Source organism: Macrobrachium nipponense, chromosome 2, assembly GCF_015104395.2.
Source record: "Macrobrachium nipponense isolate FS-2020 chromosome 2, ASM1510439v2, whole genome shotgun sequence".
Lineage (NCBI taxonomy): Eukaryota > Metazoa > Arthropoda > Malacostraca > Decapoda > Palaemonidae > Macrobrachium > Macrobrachium nipponense.
The window spans coordinates 97438166-97458485 of NC_087201.1; the positions used below are offsets into that span (position 1 = coordinate 97438166).

General features: G+C 42.3%; 1 protein-coding gene across 2 annotated transcripts in view; it reads left to right on the forward strand.

Annotated features, from left to right (window-relative positions):
• LOC135220821 (DDB1- and CUL4-associated factor 13-like) overlaps positions 1-20320 on the forward strand; it is a 111449-nt gene that overhangs the window by 57324 nt on the left and 33805 nt on the right. For both annotated transcript variants that reach the window (XM_064258362.1, XM_064258360.1), the window contains exons 3-4: positions 798-992; positions 13013-13199. In XM_064258362.1, coding sequence (XP_064114432.1) covers positions 798-992; positions 13013-13199 — 382 coding nt within the window. The remainder of the gene's footprint in view (positions 1-797; positions 993-13012; positions 13200-20320) is intronic.

Consider the following 20320-nt stretch of genomic DNA (forward strand, 5'->3'; position numbering starts at 1 on the left):
CTTTTATCAAGAGCTCCGTTAAAATTGTTAAATGCTGCCGATTCTCAGTAAGTAAAAATAAAATATATTTTTGTAAATTTCTCATGCAGTGGAGATCTCAAGAAAGCATATTAGTAGTAAATTAAAGCTGCAGGTTATAGCATAGGGTGAATAAAACGAATAACGCCAGGCAGCAGTGATGTTTGGAACCTGAGAAATCACACCTACTTTGAAGTATAATATGTGCCTGTTTTCAACCAAACTTCGTTATGATGAAAGGTATCTCCAAACTATATCTCTCCTAACAAATAATGGCAATGAAGATATCAATATACTCAATCACTAGAGATTTTGAGAATGTAAACAATATCTAATGCAAATGATGTACATGATGTTTATATTTTGTAATGCAGTAACGATGATAATAAATAATACTGTTATTGAATACAACAAGCAAAACAACCTTTATTCAAGTCATCATTATTAATATAGTTGTACTGTTTAATTTTTGCAAATAATCACTTTTCCCAAAAAGAACATTTTGATTTGTAATGTAGAAGTCGTCTTATATGTGAGATAAATTCATGAAAATTTGCCATGGTTTTTTGCCTCGTCTTATCTAATGGTCATCTTATACGCGAAAATATATGGTAAGTGAAAATAGACAGGTGGAAATTCAGACAGATAATGCGCTAGACTTCTTTCATGTTTAACCTCAGAAAGGGATAATGTTGATTTTTTTTTATAGATTTGAAAATGTTGTAGGTTATGAACCTACATATCTGAACTTTAGGAAATAACCAGATTTTCTTCTGCAGCTTCATTTGTGGAATCTTCCTCACAAAAAGTGTGAGTGGACAGTTCAGGCTCATAGTGGACAGGTTTGGTCGATATTGTCAGCCCCAGATGGACAGTCATTTTTCTCAGTTGGCAATGATAAAACTATAAAACGCTGGTCATTAGATTCTGCTTTTGATGGCAAAGATCTTCCTGTGGATACCTGGATGTGTGAAGTAAGTCTCTCTTCGTTTTGTCATATTTATCCATCTTTGACAGGTAGGTGTAGCCTTTGTCCTTTATCATTTTAATAATTAAAGAAGAACAAATTCTGATTGTATTACCGAGAATATTTTTCATGTGTTTTACTGCTAGAATTTTTCAGTATGTGGTTCATAATAAGTTGATACATATTGCAGATCCACAAATTTTGCAAAATGTTCAGTTGGAACAGACAAAATGAGTACTGAATGGGTTGTTGAGGACTCCTTGAGCAGATTATTATTTGTTCTGACACAGGATACAAACCTTTCGGTCCTTTTACAATAGGAAGGTTACTAGCGGCAGCTGGATAGGTTGTAAGCTTTCAAACAAGGGGTTCGGTAATTAACTGCTTGTCTGACAGTGCGCGCGCCGCGAGACTGGGAGGTGAAGAACCACTTTTGCTTTCGGCCTGCTGGTGTGTAGACATGCTCTTCATCACTCTCTGCCCGCTTCATCATCGTGTGCTTTCAGGATATTTGTGTTTTCTCTTACTATTTGTGTGTGTGTAAAAGTGAATTGTAAGTACGCGCCTCCTATTACCCGACGACTGTGTCCGGGGTTGAGGGGCGTAAATGTGGAAAATTGAGAGTTTTCTTGAGATCGATCCCCAGGTCCTTTGTGCTCGGTGCAGAGGGCGGGAGCGTGCTCGCGCCGAGCCGTGTGTTTTTGGGTGAAAGTGAAAATTGTAAGTGCAGTACTCTTTTTCATTTTTCATTTATATTTTTGCCCTGTGCGCTCGGTGCCGAGGGCATGAATGCGCTTGGCACGAGCCCTTTATTTTGTGAGTGAATTCGCAAGTGCAGTATTCTTTTTCATTTTCATTTTCGTATATTATTTTGATTGCATCAATTTTCATTATGGATCAATATTTCCGCTCATAACCGGGAATTGCTCCTTAACCTTTTATTTTGTCATTTTCATATAGTATTATTTTGATTGCATCAGTATTCATTATGGATCAATATTTCCTCTCATAACCGGGAATTGATCCTTAACCTTTTATTTTGTCTGGAAGTGAAATTGCAAGTGCAGTATTCTTTTTCATTTTCATTTATTGATTGCATCAATATTCATTGTGGATCAATATTTCCGCTCATAACCGGGAATTGATCCTTACCCCTTACGCTCGGTGCCGAGGGCGCGAATGCTCTCGGCCCAAGCCCTTTTTGTGTGAAAGTGAAATCGTAAATGTAGGATTCTTTTTCATATATTATTATTGATTGCATCAATATTCATTATGGATCAAGATTCCCCTCATACCCGGGAATTGATCCTTATGCCCTTGCGCTCGGTGCCGAGGGCACGATTGCTCTCAGGCTGTGCCGTGTATTAGTTATGGGTGCTGTGGGGGCGTAGGGGAAGCAAAGAAGTCGTCGGAAAGCTCTCCCGCGACTCCCTTGGTATCCTATTCTTCGTCTTCTTTCCTGCCCCCCCCTGCTCAGCTCCCACGGATGGCACCTTCCCCTTCGGGGGGGGGGGGGGGGGGGGGGTGGGGGGGGGGGGGGTGGGGGGGGGGGGGGGGTATCCGGGTCATTCTCCTCGCCCGATCTGTCGAGCATGGAGGAGGGCGCTTGGTGCCCCGACATACAATTGTATTCGGGGTCTTCCGTTCGCTCAGGGTGGGGCTCTCTCTCTCTCTCTCTCTCTCTCTCTCTCTCTCTCTCTCTCTCTCTCTCTCTCATGCGAGGGGAAACCCCTCCTAATCACCTGACTGTTGCTTCCACAGGTGCTTCTGCCACGAGGGATGACCTTGGTCAGGTGTGGGCCTCTTTGGGTCTGCAGGGCGTGCCTAGTGTCCAGGGGCTTCTCCATCATCTGGCCAGGGTATGCCACCCCTCCTCACCTGGTATATTCGCCTCACGTGGTGTCAGTGTCGCCTACAGCCGCTGTGCAGGGTCCAATCGCCGTACCGAGGAGGGGCGTGCCGCCGCCGTCCGGGTTTGCCGTGCTGGTGTGACCAGACTTTCGTTGCCCTAAGAGATCGCCCCTGGACCTGCCGCCGGTACCCAGGATGTCGCTGGCTGTTGCCCCGCCTCCTGTGCTACCTGTGCCGCCTGCCGTACCTGCCATACCTGCCGATGCTGTGCTGGCCGTTCCTACAGTTCCTGCTGTTCCTGAGATGTCTGCACCTGCTGACGTCGTCCCTGCTCGGGGTGTTGCTGCCCCAGACGTTGGTCTGTCCGGACAGGTGCATCCGGGCCCTGTTGCTTCGGCAACAGCAGCCCCGGCTCCGCCCTGGATGGCAGACTTAACGTCTGTCCTGAGGAAGCTGACGTAGAAGAAGAGTCTTGTCCTCAGAGACGTCCGGCTCCTCCTCCTCCCCCTGCCCAGCAGCAGTCGAGGAGAGTCGCCTGGTAGGCCGTCGAGGATCTCGAGTTCGGCAGGGCCTTCCCGTTCGACACAGCCTAAGTCAGAAGATCATTGCCCCTTTCACTCTCTTTCCTTTTAACTGAGAAGGGGCCCAAGGGGCAGAGGTAAAGGGGGCCGTCGGTAGGTTAGGCGCCTCTCCCTCTCCTGTGCCACGGGTTGGGGGGTGCCTGGCTGGCCATTGGGCCAAGTGGCAGAGTTATGGGGTGGAGAAGTGGGTGGTAGATGTCCTTTGAGTGGGTTACCTACTGCCATTCGACTTTTCTCCTCCTCTGTCGGACAAGCCGCAGCTCAGGGAGGCATATCCTCCAGATTCTTTGAAGTTCTTGGCTCTTCGGGAGGAAGTGCAGAAAATGCTGGACAAGGATGCGATAGAGGAAGTGTGGCGTTCATCCCTGGGGATATACAGTCACATCTTCTTGGTGCCCAAGGTGTCAGGAGGATGGAAACTTGTGATCAACTTATCCACCTTGAATCACTTCATCAGGAAGACACGGTTCAAGATGGAGACCCCGCGCTTGGTATTGGCAGCCGTGAGAGAAGGCGACTTCATGCTGTCGATAGACTTAAGGGACGCATACTTCCAAATCCCTGTTCATCCCACGTCCAGGAAGTTCCTTCACTTCTCTCTTGCGGACAAGGTCTTCGAGTTCAAAGTCTTGTGCTTTGGGTCGACGACAGCCCCTCAAGTGTTCACAAGGGTCTTCTCTCTCATATCAAGTTGGGCCCATGCTCAGGGGATCCGTTTGCTGAGGTACCTAAACGATTGGTTAGTCTGGGCAGTTTCCAGGGAGAAGCTGCTGCAGGACAGGGATCGTCTACTTTGGTTGTCTGGAACTGGGCATATTAGTCAACCAGGAAAAGTCGAACCTCGTACACACTCAAAGGATTCTCTACCTGGGCATGGTCATAGATACGACAGTGTCAAAAGTTTTTCCGTCAGACCAGAGATTGGAGAAGTTGCGGGTGGTGGCGTGCAACTTCCTGTCAGAGCTCATCAGTGGCAGGTTCTTCTGGGAGTGTTGTCTTCCCTGGAGAAGCTGGTCCCTGTTGGGTGTCTTCATCTTTTGTCTCTGCAGTGGAGACTGGGAGAATTCTGGTCTCCGGCAGGGGACTCTCCCCTGTTAATGGTTCCTCTATCTCTGGAAGTGAGAGAAGACCATTGTTGGTGATTGGACGACCAGAATCTGTTGAAGGGTGTCCCTCTGCGTTCTCTTCCACCCGACTTCCTTCTGTTCTCGGACGCCTCCCTCGCAGGTTGGGGCGCTCATTTAGGAGGCCTCATCGCTTCAGGCGTTTGGAGTTTGGAGGATAAGCAGCAACATATCAACGTCTTGGAGTTGAAGGAGTTTCGGGGGAAGGTAGAGGGTCATTCTGTTGTTCTCATGTCAGACAACACCATGGTGGTAGCCTATGTGAACAAACCGGGAGGCCTGGTTTCTCAGCAACTCTACGCCTTGACCGTTGAGGTTCACCAGTGGGCGGTCAGCAATTCAGTAGAGCTCTCAGCCAGGTAAATCCCAGGCAAACAGAACGTGGTCGCAGACAAACTCGGTTGCCGGGATTAGATCCTAGGCACAGAGTGGTCCCTTCATCAAGTGGTGCCAGACAAGCTTTTCCAGATTTGAGGGAGACCCATGCTGGACCTTTTTGCAACATGCTTCAACAGGAAGCTGGAGGTGTTCTGTTCAGTGGTTCCAGATCCTTTAGCATTGGCAGAGGACGCATTCCAACATCCCAGGGACAACCTGGAGGTGTATGCCTTCCCCCTGTTTTGTTTGATCTGTCAGGTTCTGAACAGGCTGATGAGTTCACAGGGTCTCAGGATGACTTTGGTAGCCTCTCTGTGGCCTCAGGCGAAATGGTTTTCAGATCTACTGTTGTTGTTGTCAGAGGTTCCGAGGGAGATTCCCCTTGGCGACATATGTGTCAGCCCCATGCAGAAAGGTTCCACTAGTCAGTAGAATCCCTGTCTCTTCATGGTTGGAGGCTATCAAGTATCTCCTCCAAGTGAGAGGCTTTTCTTAGAGAACAGCAAGGCACATGTCCAGCAGTCTTAGAAAGTCGACCTCCGCAGTTTTCAAAGACAAATGGGCGACCTATTGTGATTGGTGTCGTAAACGGGGTTTTTCTCTACTCGCAACCTCTATTCAGTGAATAGCAGACTTTTTAACCTTCCTCAGAGACAAGAAACGTTTGTCCGTTTCTGCCATTAGAGGCTACAGGGCGGCCCTGAGTTTGATGTTATGCATGAAGGGTATTGACATCTCTTCCTGGGAACTTTCCCTGCTAGTCCTAGAGAGCTCAAGCCTCCGATGTGGGATGTTTCCCTGTTTCTCAGGAGCTTCACTAAGAGTCCATATGAGCCCTTGCGTCGCTCATCTGACAGGAACTTGACGCTCAAGACAGTTTTCCTTCTAGTTTTGGCATCTTCCAAGAGGGTAGGAGAGCTCCACGGTCTGAGCTATGAGGTGAAGTACATCAGGGTTTGAGGTCGATGTCCTTCGAATTTGTCCCGAAATTTGTGGCCAAGACACAGAATCCCTCTGCGCATGATGACAGGTTCACTTCGTTTTCCATTCCATCACTGACTGGCTTTGTGGGTGGTGATGCTCAAGAGCTTTTGTTGTGTCCTGTCTGGGCCCTGTGTTGCTAATCTTAAAAGGACTCGGCACCTTAGACCAGGCTGCCGCAGACTTTTTGTTAGCACTGGCCGTACAAAGAAAGGGGTGTCTAAGAATACCATCTTTTTGGATATGGGAAGCCATCAGACAGGCATACGTGTCTCTTGATGATTCTACCACCACATCTGTGCAGGCTAGAGGTATTGGCCCCTCTCTGGCTTTCAAAAAGAACTTGGCTGTACATAAAGTGCTGAGCGCTGGTGCTTGGTTACGACAGTCCACGTTCACCTATCTTAAGGATGTTGCTCACGTATCTGCAGACACGTTTTCCCTGGGTCCCGTGGTGGCTGCCCAACAGGTTGTGTAACTCATGGTTGCCCTTAACTGGGCACTTTTGTATCTTACCTAAGATAATTGTGTGGATGAGAGAATGAGTGAGTTGGCTGGTCTCCTTCTTTCTCTTGTACCTTTCCTTCTTCCTTCGGGCGGTTTAAGGAATAGACACATCATTCGCTGGATGGGTCTGATAGACGTGAGTAAGGTAGTCATACTGATAGTGTAGTCACTTAATGTGCAAATATCTTACCCGCTATTTGATAGCATATGCTCCACTCCTTGGCAAGGAGGGGTTGGGAGTAATTCAAACCCTTGTGTCTTGGTTTGTTATTGACAGTGAAAATTTCTCTTTGGTACTCTATACAATGGTTACCCCATATATCATTGTACGTCACTCAGGGTCTGAGTCGTTAGGTATCAATTTATCTTGCTTCTCAACGGGCTTCAGTCCCTCTCCAAAACCCATTCCTTTTGAGAGCTGGACTGGTGGGTAGGCCCCCAGCCAGTCTAGGATGTCTTTTACCTCCCTCCAAGTATGAGTCTATCCTATTGTTAAGACAGAAGGTTTGTTCGCGTATGAACAAATGACAAATTTTCTAAGACAATATGTGTTTATCATAGCTACAAACCTGAGGTCTTAACATTACACTGCCTGCCTCTAGCCGCCCCTCTGTGTGCTACGACATCCTCAGTTGGGAAAGACTGATGCACGATCATAGGTAAATGGTCTTTGACCATCCTTCACCCAATCTACGCATGCGTTGCCAGATATCACAAGATTCCTTGCTTTCATCTGTTTTTGAACCGGATCCAGCTAGGCGCTAGAAATTATCCTATTGTTAAGGTTTGTAGCTATGAAAAATACAAATTGTCTTAGAAAATTTGTCATTTTAGTGAAATCACTTCATCTCATTTCTTGTGTCTTGTAAGGCTTGCCTGAAGGATTTGCTTTTAGATGAGAAGGGAAGTTTCGAGGAAGGGGAAGTACAGATGTTGGGGACCAGGGTATAAGAGAGACCAAATGGAACAGGTGAAAAGTAGAAGGCAAAAATCAATTAATCTTGGGTTGAATGCATGAAACAAAAAATGCCCTATTATTATCTACAGTCTGTCACATGAGGCACACTGAAAATGCTACCTCCCTGCTGCAGAATCCTATGAGATAATTCCCAATTTTGCCTGTAAATTGTCAGCATGATAAAGTTGCCAATAAAGTAAATGATTATGCATCAATATGATAAAATCATGTGTAAGGCAAAGCCAACATTTGCACATTATGTATCAGGAATTTTCACCAGTGCTAGCAACAATGCATTGGTGTTGTAGGCCAGAATATGTGTATATATATACATTAAAGAAGAAGTAAATGTGTCGGGGAATGGTGATGCGTCAGCTTTCTTGGCTTGGAGACAGAAAGAACCTAGCGACAGCCTTCCTTGAAGAAGGAATTGTTGAGTGTGCATTTGTGAGGCCGAGGCCTGTACAGCCAGTTGCTATGGGGCTTTTAAGGTGTGGCTGATGACTACATGCGTTTGTGCGTGCAATGATGGGTCTAATTGCCCGATACTTAGTGAGAAACGCCACACGCTCCGGAGGCAAGGTAAAAGACGGTTTGGAGGACACCAGGTGTTGGAAGAAACCCATCGAAGAGGTATGGCACATTTAAAAGACTTAGGAATAGTTGTCTTTGAAAAGAGAGAAGTGTGATGTGTATACATTTATTTAACATTAATTAATTAATTGTGTGGTGGGAAATATAATGGATATGTCTCTTTGTTTCAGATGGGTCCCATGTCTTTATTGTAGAGTTTGGGGCGATTACTTAGTCTAATTCAGGAAATTAGAATTATAATTTACGTTTCTTTTTGTGGGTCAGACTTGGTTCTTAACATGACCCTTTTTAGTCACTTTGTTCCATATTATGTTCATCTAGTTTGGGAAATAAATAGTATATTTTTGTATTTACATGAATTCATTAGCCTAGTTTGATATAGTATATTTTTGAGGCTTCCATCATTAATTCTGCAAACCAATTTACTATGTGAGGAAAATAATTTAGTTGACTGACTGCATTGTCTTTAGAAGGCCTTTTGTTATCTGCAATGCTTGTAGTGAGGGCTAGCAGGAGAATAAAGTCAGTTTTGTCTATTTTCTTCATTTCCATTCCAGTCCTTTCTTTGGTCATTTTTGCTGGGGATGGGGAGAAGTATGCAAAATTGACATTTTGTTCTTCACTGCCAGTAGACTTCATGTGCAGTTGTAAATTAGAACTTCGAGGCTTTAGAAAGCAAGTTGAGCTTTATTTTTGTAGAAGCAGGTGATTGAGCAACTGAGGTAATCTGCCAGGGCTCTAAAATCATCTGTCTTTATTGTAAGGTGACTAGAAGGTAGCAGCTGTAAACCAACCTCAGCTCATTCAATTTAACTTTTACAGGATGAAAATGGTCCTTGGTTCATTTTTCCACCAAGAGGGAAGGCTTCATGGCATCCTTTGACTTTGAAGATATGTTCTGTGCATTACTTATCGGTTAAAAAGTTATATTGCAGTACACCACCTGAACACGTGAATTAGCCCTGGCCACCTGACCATCCCGAACAACACCCCACAAAATTACCTTTAATTAGGTAAAATTTTTAACTGCCAATGCTACAGGTAAACACTGTTTACTGAGTCACCTGTCCAGGGTTGGCAACGCTGTTGCTGGCGCCCGGCCGACAGAGACTAAATACAGCATGCGAACCTTTTGGTCTCAGCCTGACCCCACCACAGCGTTTCTTGAGATGGTTTTTTTGTTGATGTCTTTTGCTTGTTTTTGGATTTTCAATTGGATTGCCATTGAGGGATTATGGACTTGGACCACAAAACGGACTTGACTTCGAAGGATCTTCTCCTGGCCAAGACCCCTGCAGACCATTCAAGTAGCGAAGATGCAGCAACCCATTGTTCTTGTACCTCATGCAAAAGGAGGATGAGTACACTCAAATACGATAGACACTCGTTATCTATCTCTTGTAGAAAAGTCCAATGTAATTTAGGCGATAGGTGTGATGAGTGTAAGGATTGTTCTATGTGCCAAATGCAAGCTTATGTTAAGCATAGGAAGGCACTTGCGGGAAAGAGTAAGTGTAGGTTATCGTCAGGGGTTAAGCCTAAAAGGGAAGAACCCAGTGATTTAGAATCTGTTCTTTTTAAGAAACTGGAAGATAGGCTGACATTGAGTATGTCTAATTTGTTCACTAGCTTGGTGTCTAAGTTACATGATGATAGGCAGGATAGTAATGATAATAATAATAATAAAAATACTAATAATAATATCCTTTATTTCAGCTCAGGGCCATATACGTACATGGTATATACAAAATACAGACAGTAACAGTAGTGCACAGATTATATAATTTAAATCTAGATACATGAGACAACACGATACAAAACATGAATAAACGATACTATCCACACAATAGGTGAGGTAGCATAAAAGATAGTAATCATAACACTGGTAATAACAGTAATGATATTGGAGAAAAAAAAAGCATTGAGGGTTTTAACAGTTAGTGCACAGATTATATAACTTAATTTTCAACTAGAGACCTTAGGTGGTTATAGTAGTCAGGTCCGGATGGCTAAATACAAAAATTGAATGTAGAAAAACTTTAACTTGATAGTATTCACAGTAATAATGAAAAAGTAAAATATCAGCAATAAATATAATAATAATTACATAATCTGCAGCTGACATCTTGCCAGTACAGAGCTTAAGTCCTTTAGGGAACAAAGGCCTCATTTTCCCATCTTTCCCACAATTTAGATCTTGCTTCACTCCTTAGGATGCTTTGTATGAGCGAATTGCTGCTGTTTCTCACTCGGGTTATTATACTGGACATTGTTAGCCTTACAATGATTTTTAAGTTGTCCAGGCAATTTTCTATGAACATCTCCAAAGGTTGGTTCAGGGAGGAACACACTATGTCTCTCTCTGCGAGGCAGCAAGGGCCCTACTTCTTTGGGCAAATTGGAATCAGACAAGGATCTTGACAAGATTCATCCAAGAATAAATACTGTAGCAGTACGAGCGGAAGAGCAGCAGTTTCAAGTCTCTGTGACAGAAGGCAAACCTCCTTGCAATATTGTTGCAAGTTGCACATAGTTTACGACGCCTCTGTTCACCCTGCTGTATCTTTTAGGTCATCAGTGATAATGGGACCCAAATACAGAAATTCATGCACAAATTCTAGCCGATGACTTCCGAGGAAAATTTGTGGTTCTGCAATATGCTTAAGTGATCTTGGGAGCAGCGACTGCACTGGGTCTTGGTTTTGTTGTATAGTGTATCACAATTCCTCTGCATATTAGTGGCAAGGGTCGATGAGTTGACGGAGACCTTGCACTGATGGGGAAATCAGAACCATATCGTCGGCGTAACAAAGGTTGTTTATAGTTGTTTCATTGACAGTGCATCCGATTGGGAGTGAGTTCAGTTTGACATTCAAGGCATCTGTTCATGTATTAAACAGGTATGGTGAGAGAATGCCCCCTTGCCGAAGCCTGTTTAGGGAGCCGAAGTAGTACGATAATATCTTACCCCATTTGACACAGAATTGCTGTGTGGAGAACCAGCAATATAAAATGCCAATTAAATATAGAGGTGTGCCTCTTTTATGCAGCTTCAGGAAGAGCTTCAGGTAGTTTACTCTGTCAAATGCTTTTCTCACCTCCACAAAACAGGAAAACAGGAGAGGCTGGTAATAGTTCAGCAATTCTTTCAGTATGTAGATGCAGGTGTTGGTTGAGTGGTTTGCTTTAAATCCGAACTGGTTGTCAGTGGTGTTTAGAAAGGGGAGGAGTCTGACTAGAAGAACTGACTCAAGTATCTTTGATGCAATCATTGTGATTGCAATTGGCCAAGAACTTCGTCACCTAGAACATAAAGGTGGTAGACGTAAAGGAACAAGCCAATCAGAGGCAATCGGTCAAGCCTACTCCTTGTTGTCAAGTTGTACCAATTGGGCCATACAGAAGAGAAGGTCGTCAGAGGAATACGGGCCTTCTGGCAATTAAGAACATATTTGTTAAAATGATCGTGACGGTTGGTTTGTGACTGTATCGAACATTTTTTCATGTTCTACATAAGGAGTGTTGCCCACAGTTCATTGGACATTTAATAGAAAGATTCTGAAGGACCTTGTACTTCTTCGACATGTTGTTTAACAAAGACTTTTCGTTGAGACTGGTCGAGTCAGGGAAGAAATGCAAAAAGAGACTTATGAAATAAAAACAATAGTCTAATGTCGGAGTGAAGGCAAAAACCTATGACGTTTAGAAGGTTGAGCTCAAATTGAGCAAGGTTAAGAAGGTGTCTATCTTTTCATTGAAATTTGAGAATTGGTTCATTGTCATGACAAACCACTTTCAATTTCCTGTATATAAATAAGGTTGCCCAGAGGTCCTCGGACACAATTTCCTTGGGTCCTTTGGTGGCTGCTCAACAAATTGTGTAACTCATCCAGCATCCCTGCCGGGTCAGTTGGTATCTTGTCCAAGATGATGGTATGAATGTGAAATGGAGGAGATAACTGGCCTCTCTCCTTTTCAAATTTCTTTTTCCTTCTTTACTTGGGGCAGTAAGAAAAGAGTACCATCATAAGCTGGAACGGACAAGATACAGGTGAGTGAAGTAGCCATACTGTTAGGGTTATTATCAGTAAGATACCTATCAGTAGCAGGACATTCCTCTCTTTAGCAAGGGGAGAGGAGTGATAACAAACCTAGAGGAGTGGATGGATTGGTTTGTTAGAAGAACAGATCTTATCTTCCTCGGACGCAATGAACTATATGACATTGTGTAGAACCCAGAAGTCTGACTCTATAATATTCATGTGCGTCTTCTATTCTGAAATACTGGTCAGCTGTTTCGTAGAATGCTGGTATTCAGAAAACTGATCAAAGGTGGCAAACTCCCAGTTGGTTTATAGTACTTACCTCTCACCAAAAGTAAGTCTATCCTAATGTTAAGACCGATGGTTTGTTTCGTATATGAACAAATGACAAATTTTTAACCAATTTGTATTTTTCATAACTTACAAACCTGAGGTCTTAACATACAAAGGCCCACCTCTAACCACCCCTCTATCAACTAACCTGGGTTGGAAGAATAACAAATGGGGTCACGAGTTAAAGAGGGGTATGTGGGGCGTGTGGGTGGCTCCACATGTCTCGTGACCAAGCACAGATGCCAATAGTCCCTTGTGTACACAATTATTTTAAACTTTACCGGTTTCCACCTGGCGCTAAGTATTTTTCCTAATGTTAAGACCTCAAGTTTGTAAGTTATGAAAAATACAAATTGGTTAAAAATTTTTCATATTTCAGCTATATTCCGAGATATTCAAAACCATGTAATACCATGGTGTATGTCCATATAGCATTACTGATTGTACTAGATTTTATGTAATTTTGCTTTCATATACATTTTCAGCGTGTATTTCATATCTCTATACATACTATAAGTTATTTAGAAATTAGTGAGACTTATACTGTTTGAAACTAAAAATTGCCAAAAATCAATTTATAACTGTATAGTATTTTACACCTTCAGTAGTTAGGATATGAAATTTTTATCCTGTGATAATAAGGTAGATGATTATTTTATTGATTGATTTTTTTGCAGACAATGGTAACAGGCATCACACATCACAGGCACAGAAATGAATTTATTACCTGTGGAGAACGCATTCTTTTATGGGATGCTAGCACCAAAGCACCTAAATTTTCTTATGACTGGAGCACCACTGGAGACAAGAATGAAGCCAGTGTTGTTGCTGTAAAATTTAATCCTGTTGAAACTGATGTCTTTGGTAAGGGTTGTACACAGTGGTTTTCGGTTGTTGGTTGAAGGGATTTAACCCCTTCGCCACCGGCCTGTTTGCATTTCTGTAAATGCTTGCATACCGCATGAGACCCCTGTCGACCGCGAGTTTCAATCATTATTTGCTCTCACTAAATTTTATGTTATTCATATTTTTCCTTTATATTTTTATGTAAAAATGTCGTGTATGTATCAATGAATATTTTTTATCACATTGCCAAAAAATACAAAAAAAAAACATAGTAAGGATATTGGAAAAATAAGGATATTTAGTGGCAAAAGTAATTGCAGCAGTAGAAACAGTTATAAAGTAGTAGAAATAGTAGTAAAGTAGTAGAAAGAAAGTAGCAGAAAAAGTAGTAAAGTATTAGTAAAATAGTAGTTGAGTAGTTTAGCAGTACTAGTTTTCTTACTGAAACAGCTAGGTTTCATACAGAAACAGTGTATACATCAGTGAATGATTACAGCATTGGTAATAATAATAATAATAATAATAATAATAATAATAATAATAATAATAATATGTGGCGGTGTGGCAGAGTAAGTTAGGTAGTCAATTGACTGATTAAGCAACATTGGGGCTGGTCAGTCGTTGGATGGGTGACCGCTCTCCTCGGCGTTGATTCCTTGGGAAAGAATCTTTACCATAACTTCCTCAGTCTACTCAGCTGTAAATGAGTACCTATTCCTGATGGGGTAGGGTCTAGCTATGGGTTAAATAGCAAAACTCAGCAATGATGGAATGAAATGAAGAATTAAATGACAACAACGTAAATGGAACCTCTGGCAACAGAGGAGCTTCGTCCGGCAGCCAGGTATTAAGCCCAATTGAAGGGGAAGATGGTCAGGTACTTGGAGGTCGTCATCCAGCAACTGACCACCACAACGACAGTAACAAACAACCAGAGACTGGAGCTACAGAAGCAAACCAGAGGAAGAAATGGACGAGAGAAGAAAATAAGGAAATATGGAGATGCTACATCAGAAGCAACCCAACGGAGAGAGGATATAGAAGAAGGTTGGTCAACATCTGGAATGAGAGGAATAACACCCCCCAAACAGAGCAGAGGCTGGCAGACCAAGTAAGGAACATAAAGAAAGAGAACTGGGTCTCCCCAACAGAGAGAGAGGAACTGGAAAGGGAAATGACACACGGCAACAAATTACAAGAAGACGAACTGAGAGACGATGCCACAGAAGACGACAGGGATGATGAGGTATCAAACAACGACACACGAGGAAACACTGACGAAGTAACAGAGAGGACAGAATGGGTAGAAAAGATCAGACAATGGATGAAGCCAGATACAGAGAGAACAAAGATCCCCTCCATGAAAGCCTACAACACCAAGAAATTAAGGGAAAAAACAAGTGAGGTCAATGAAATAATGAGACTAATACACACCACCAATATCACAGAAACAAATAACTTGGCATATGCAGGAGCAAGATTAGTAGCAGAACTGATGGGGACACGAACACCAACACCACCAGCACAACCAACCCAACAGAAACCAAAATAGCAACCACCTTGGAAAAGGCGCCTGGAAAAGCAAATCATGGTGATGAGATCTGACTTGAGTAAACTGAAAGAGATGGCAGAAAAAAGGCTAAGAAGCAAGAAAACAAGGGAGGAACTGAACGAGAAATACAAAGTACTGGAGAGGGACTAAACAACACAATAGAGGATGTAAAACAGAGGCTTAAGGCCAAAGCACATAAGATCCAATGATACATGAACAGGAGTAAGGGATACCAACAGAACAAACTATTCGGAACCAACCAGAAAAGACTCTACAGCCAACTAAGAGGGGAAGACAACCACCAAGAAATTCCTGAAGCCGAACCAAATAAGAGACTCTGGGAAAACATATGGAGCAATCCTGTATCACACAACAAACATGCAACATGGCTCCAGGAAGTCAAGGCAGAAGAAACAGGGAGAATAAAACAATGATTCAATGACATCATGACAGACACAGTCAGACACCAACTAAAGAAAATGCCCAACTGGAAAGCCCCAGGTCCTGATGAAGTCCATGGATACTGGCTCAAAAACTTCAAGGCCCTACACCCAAGAATAGTAGAACAACTCCAGCATTGTATCACAAATCACCATGCGCCCAAATGGATGACCACAGGAAGAACATCCTTAGTCCAGAAAGACAAGAGTAAGGGAAATATAGCCAGTAACTACAGGCCTATCACCTGCCTACCAATAATGTGGAAGTTACTAACAGGTATCATCAGCGAAAGGCTATACAACTACCTAGAGGATACAAACACCATCCCCCACCAACAGAAAGGCTGCAGAAGGAAGTGTAGTGGCACAAAAGACCAGCTCCTGATAGACAAAATGGTAATGAAGAACAGTAAGAGAAGGAAACCAACCTAAGTAATGGCATGGATAGACTATAAGAAAGCCTTCGACATGATACCACACACATGGCTAATAGAATGCCTAAAAATATATGGGGCAGAGGAAAACACCATCAGCTTCCTCAAAAATACAATGCGCAACTGGAATACAATACTTACAAGCTCTGGAATAAGACTAGCAGAGGTTAATATCAGGAGAGGGATCTTCCAGGGTGACTCACTGTCCCCACTACTCTTCGTAGTAGCCATGATTCCCATGACAAAAGTACTGCAGAAGATGGATGCTGGTTACCAACTCAAGAAAAGAGGCAACAGAATTAACCATCTGATGTTCATGGATGACATCAAGCTGTATGGTAAGGGCATCAAGGAAATTGATACCCTAATCCAGACTGTAAGGATTGTATCTGGGGACATCAGGATGGAGTTTGGAATAGAAAAATGCACCTTAGTCAACATACAAAAGGGCAAAGTAACCAGGACTGAAGGGATAAAGCTACCAGATGGGGACAACATCAAACACATAAATGAGACGGGATACAAATACCTGGGAATAATGGAAGGAGGGGATATAAAACACCATGAGATGAAGGACACGATCAGGAAAGAATATATGCAGAGACTCAAGGCGATACTCAAGTCAAAACTCAACGCCAGAAATATGATAAAAGCCATAAACACATGGGCAGTGCCAGTAATCAGATACAGTGCAGGAATAGTGGAATGGAGGAAGGCAGAATTCCGCAACATAGACCAGAAAACTACGAAACATATGACAATACACAAAGCACTACACCCAAGAGCAAATACGGACAGACTATACATGACACGAAAGGAAGGAGGCAGAGGACTACTAAGCATAGAGGACTGCGTCAACTCGAGAACAGAGCACTGGGGCAATATCTGAAAACCAGTGAAGACGAGTGTCTCAAGAGTGCATGGGAAGAAGGACTGATAAAAGTAGATGAAGACCCAGAAATATACAGACAGGAGAATGACAAACAGAACAGAGGAATGGCACAACAAACCAATGCACGGGCAATACATGAGACAGACTAAAGAACTGGCCAGCGATGACACATGGCAATGGTTACAGAGGGGAGAGCTCAAGAAAGAAACTGAAGGAATGATAACAGCGGCACAAGATCAGGCCCTAAGAACCAGATATATCCAAAGAACGATAGATGGAGATAACATCTCCCCCATATGTAGGAAGTGCAATACGAAAAATGAGACCATAAACCACATAGCAAGCGAATGTCCGTCACTTGCACAGAACCAGTACAAAAAGAGGCATGATTCAGTGGCAAAAGCCCTCCACTGGAGCCTGTGCAAGAAACACCAGCTACCTTGCAGTAATAAGTGGTACGAGCACCAACCTGAAGGAGTGATAGAAAACGATCAGGCATAGATCCTCTGGGACTATGGTATCAGAACAGATAGGGTGATACGTGCAAACAGACCAGACGTGACGTTGATTGACAAAATCAAGAAGAAAGTCTCACTCATTGATGTCGCAATACCATGGGACACCAGAGTTGAAGAGAAAGAAAGGGAAAAAATGGATAAGTATCAAGACCTGAAAATAGAAATAAGAAGGATATGGGATATGCCAGTGGAAATTGTACCCATAATCATAGGAACACTAGGCACGATCCCAAGATCCCTGAAAAAGAATCTTGAAAAACTAGAGTCTGAAGTAGCTCCAGGACTCATGCAGAAGAGTGTGATCCTAGAAACGGCGCACATAGTAAGAAGAGTGATGGATTCCTAAGGAGGCAGGATGCAACCCGGAACCCCACACTATAAATGCCACCCAGTCGAATTGGAGGGCTGTGATAAAGGGGGAAGAAAAAATTAATAAATGATAATAATAATAATAATAAAAGCAACAGCATCTTGTTGTGGCGGGATAACAAGCTTAAGAGCAAGCAGCAAATCTCCCCCACATAAACTTAATCTGTCTGGCTACCAAACCCACCCTCAATCACACTTTCCCCTTTACACTACAAAATACAGCAGGACAATTGACCCATACCTACATACAGAACAAAAAAACACAAACAGGTACTCACCTCTGGCTCTAGATAGGCTAGGCTGTGTTGTCTGTTGGATATGCTATAGGCTAGCCATGACACATCCACCACCGATAACCAACCACACACCAACCAACTGAGACCCACAAACCCACAACAACTAAACAACCCGACAAACAACTGCAGACGAAGAACACCAACAGCCTGAAAGAACACAACAACCACATGACTTACTTACAGAAGCACAACAACCCGCCAAAACCAACACTGCCCCAACCACCACCCACAGACACCGAAAATGCACTCCCAACCTCTTCAACTTCACCAAAACCAGACAGACACACGCACAAACAACCTTACAACGCCAAAATCAATCAAATACCACAACCACAAAATCAACTAACAACCAACGGATAAATGCTGCCAAGCAAACTCTGTGAATTCACTATCCTCCTCACTGCTTACGACTCTCGTAACAGACTTCCACTGACATACTACAGAGCGCCACAACAGACACGCTTCCGACCGCCATTTAACCACTCCCATTCATTCTTCCACACCAATCTCTCTCTCTCTTCACACCTAATCTCTCTCTTCTCTCTCAATCTCGTCTCTCTCTCTCTCTATCTCTCTCCCTCTCTCTCTCTCTCTCTCTCTCGCTCTCTATCTCTCTCATACACACACACACAACTTTTAGAGAGGACGTCAAATATAAATTACTATCATTACTCTTCCATATTGTGACCATTACATATATATATACAGGGCATTTTATTCACCCCCATTATCATCAGCAAGCTATAAAAAACATACATCTCATCACGAGTAACAGCCCTTCATGGGTTTGGGTCTGGGCGCACATCAACAATTGGTTCAATGTCTTCCAAACACTCGCTGTCGCTGTCATCCTCTAAGAAACTATCACTATAATCATCATCTGATAGATTTGGCAGGTATTCAGACCCTGATTCTGAAACACTATCATCTGACATGATACTGAAAAAAAAAACATATAAAATAACTGCAATCAAAAGGGAAAAAGGTTCAGAATTCAAATCCACATGGTTAACGGACAAAATCGTGATTAACCTTCTCAGATATTAGTCTGAGGCGCACTGGCATGTGTTGGCCAGTACCCCTCCTAATATCCCATATGAAAATGACGTCATGATGACCTTTGGACACTCATTGGCTAGAATGAATAGTGGGTGGAGCTTCAGCACCTCTTTCGTACACAATACTATGACTGGAATCCGTCCAAGCTGAAGAAAACAGCTTTGATTTTCAAGGAGAGATGAAAGATGTATAAGCGTACGTCGCGGTATTTTATTACTGGGCTGTAATAGATATACATGTGTACGTCCCAGTGCTGAAGGTTTTAAGATGAGTGCTTCTTTACTATAGTTTTTCTTTATATATTTCTTATTATTGTACTGAATTTTCCAGTTTTTATCTGCCCATAAATATAAAATAATTGTACATATGCTATCACTCCTGCTTTTTGGTTGAACAATTTCTTACTTATTAGTATATAAAAATTAGTATATTCATAGATTTATTTGTTAATGTATTGGCTACTGTGTTTTGTTAATATCTGTTAATAAATACAGAGGACCCCTATATTCGTGGGGGGAATGTATGTCAGACCCCCAATGAATATTTAAAATCTGTGCATACTTAGAACCCCCTCTAAAAATGCTTAAAACTGCCTATTTTGCAAGTTCAAATACCAAATGTATACCTTCAATAACATCCCACATCAAATATACCTTAAATTATTATCCTATTACTTACTATAATAATCTTTGAGATTATATATTATTAATATAATTTCAAAGTCATCTTGAACATTAATACCCATGTACTTTTAACCCTTCCATTTCTCTTTACTACTAGTGACTGACAAAACAACAGAATTTGTTTGTTTTTTTATCTTGCAAAGGTATATTACCTTTGATAGTAATATTAAAACACTATGAACACACACACAAACAGTGTGAATTAATACCAGTTGGTTGAAGAAACCCAAATTAGCAGTATGTATCTTGTCCATTTTCCTGTTCAGTATATGTATATCCTTTGACTGCCAAACTTGAATACAGTGTTAGTCAATATTAATATTTGAAAATTAGACGGTAAAGATTATAGGACTATCAGGAATAACAGGTATCTAGTTGAAAGCTGAAGAGGGGACCAGAATGCATGGAAGTATGAAAAAGAACATTGAGGCTGTGAGATCAGGAAATGAATAGTACAATAGAATAGAGTAAAAGGAAACTGTGATTAACTCTTAATGTACAGATACCCTGATATGAGTAGCAGTAACAGGTTTTGGGTCGTGGACGGATTTACTCTTGGTGAGCATCAATATTACGTGCCGTTAATTTGGAGGTATCGGCTGGGAAAGAGGTTCCATTTTTGCAATTGTAGGTGGTATAGGAGTTAGTTGTTCAGATTGCTATTGTAAGTGGTTCAGGAGTTAGTTGTGAACTTGACTTCAAGGGGGCATGTTGTGTTCCTCTTTCTCCCATGTTGTCTTTTTATTTATTTACTCATAAATATACCCAGGGGTTGCTGTTGGTTTTAGTTCTTATCTTTCATGATAGTATGTCCTTATAATTGTAATTTTGCAAAGAAATATTAGGAAAATATGTATAACCCAAAAAAGTTACTGCATCTTCAGTCTCAGTGACAT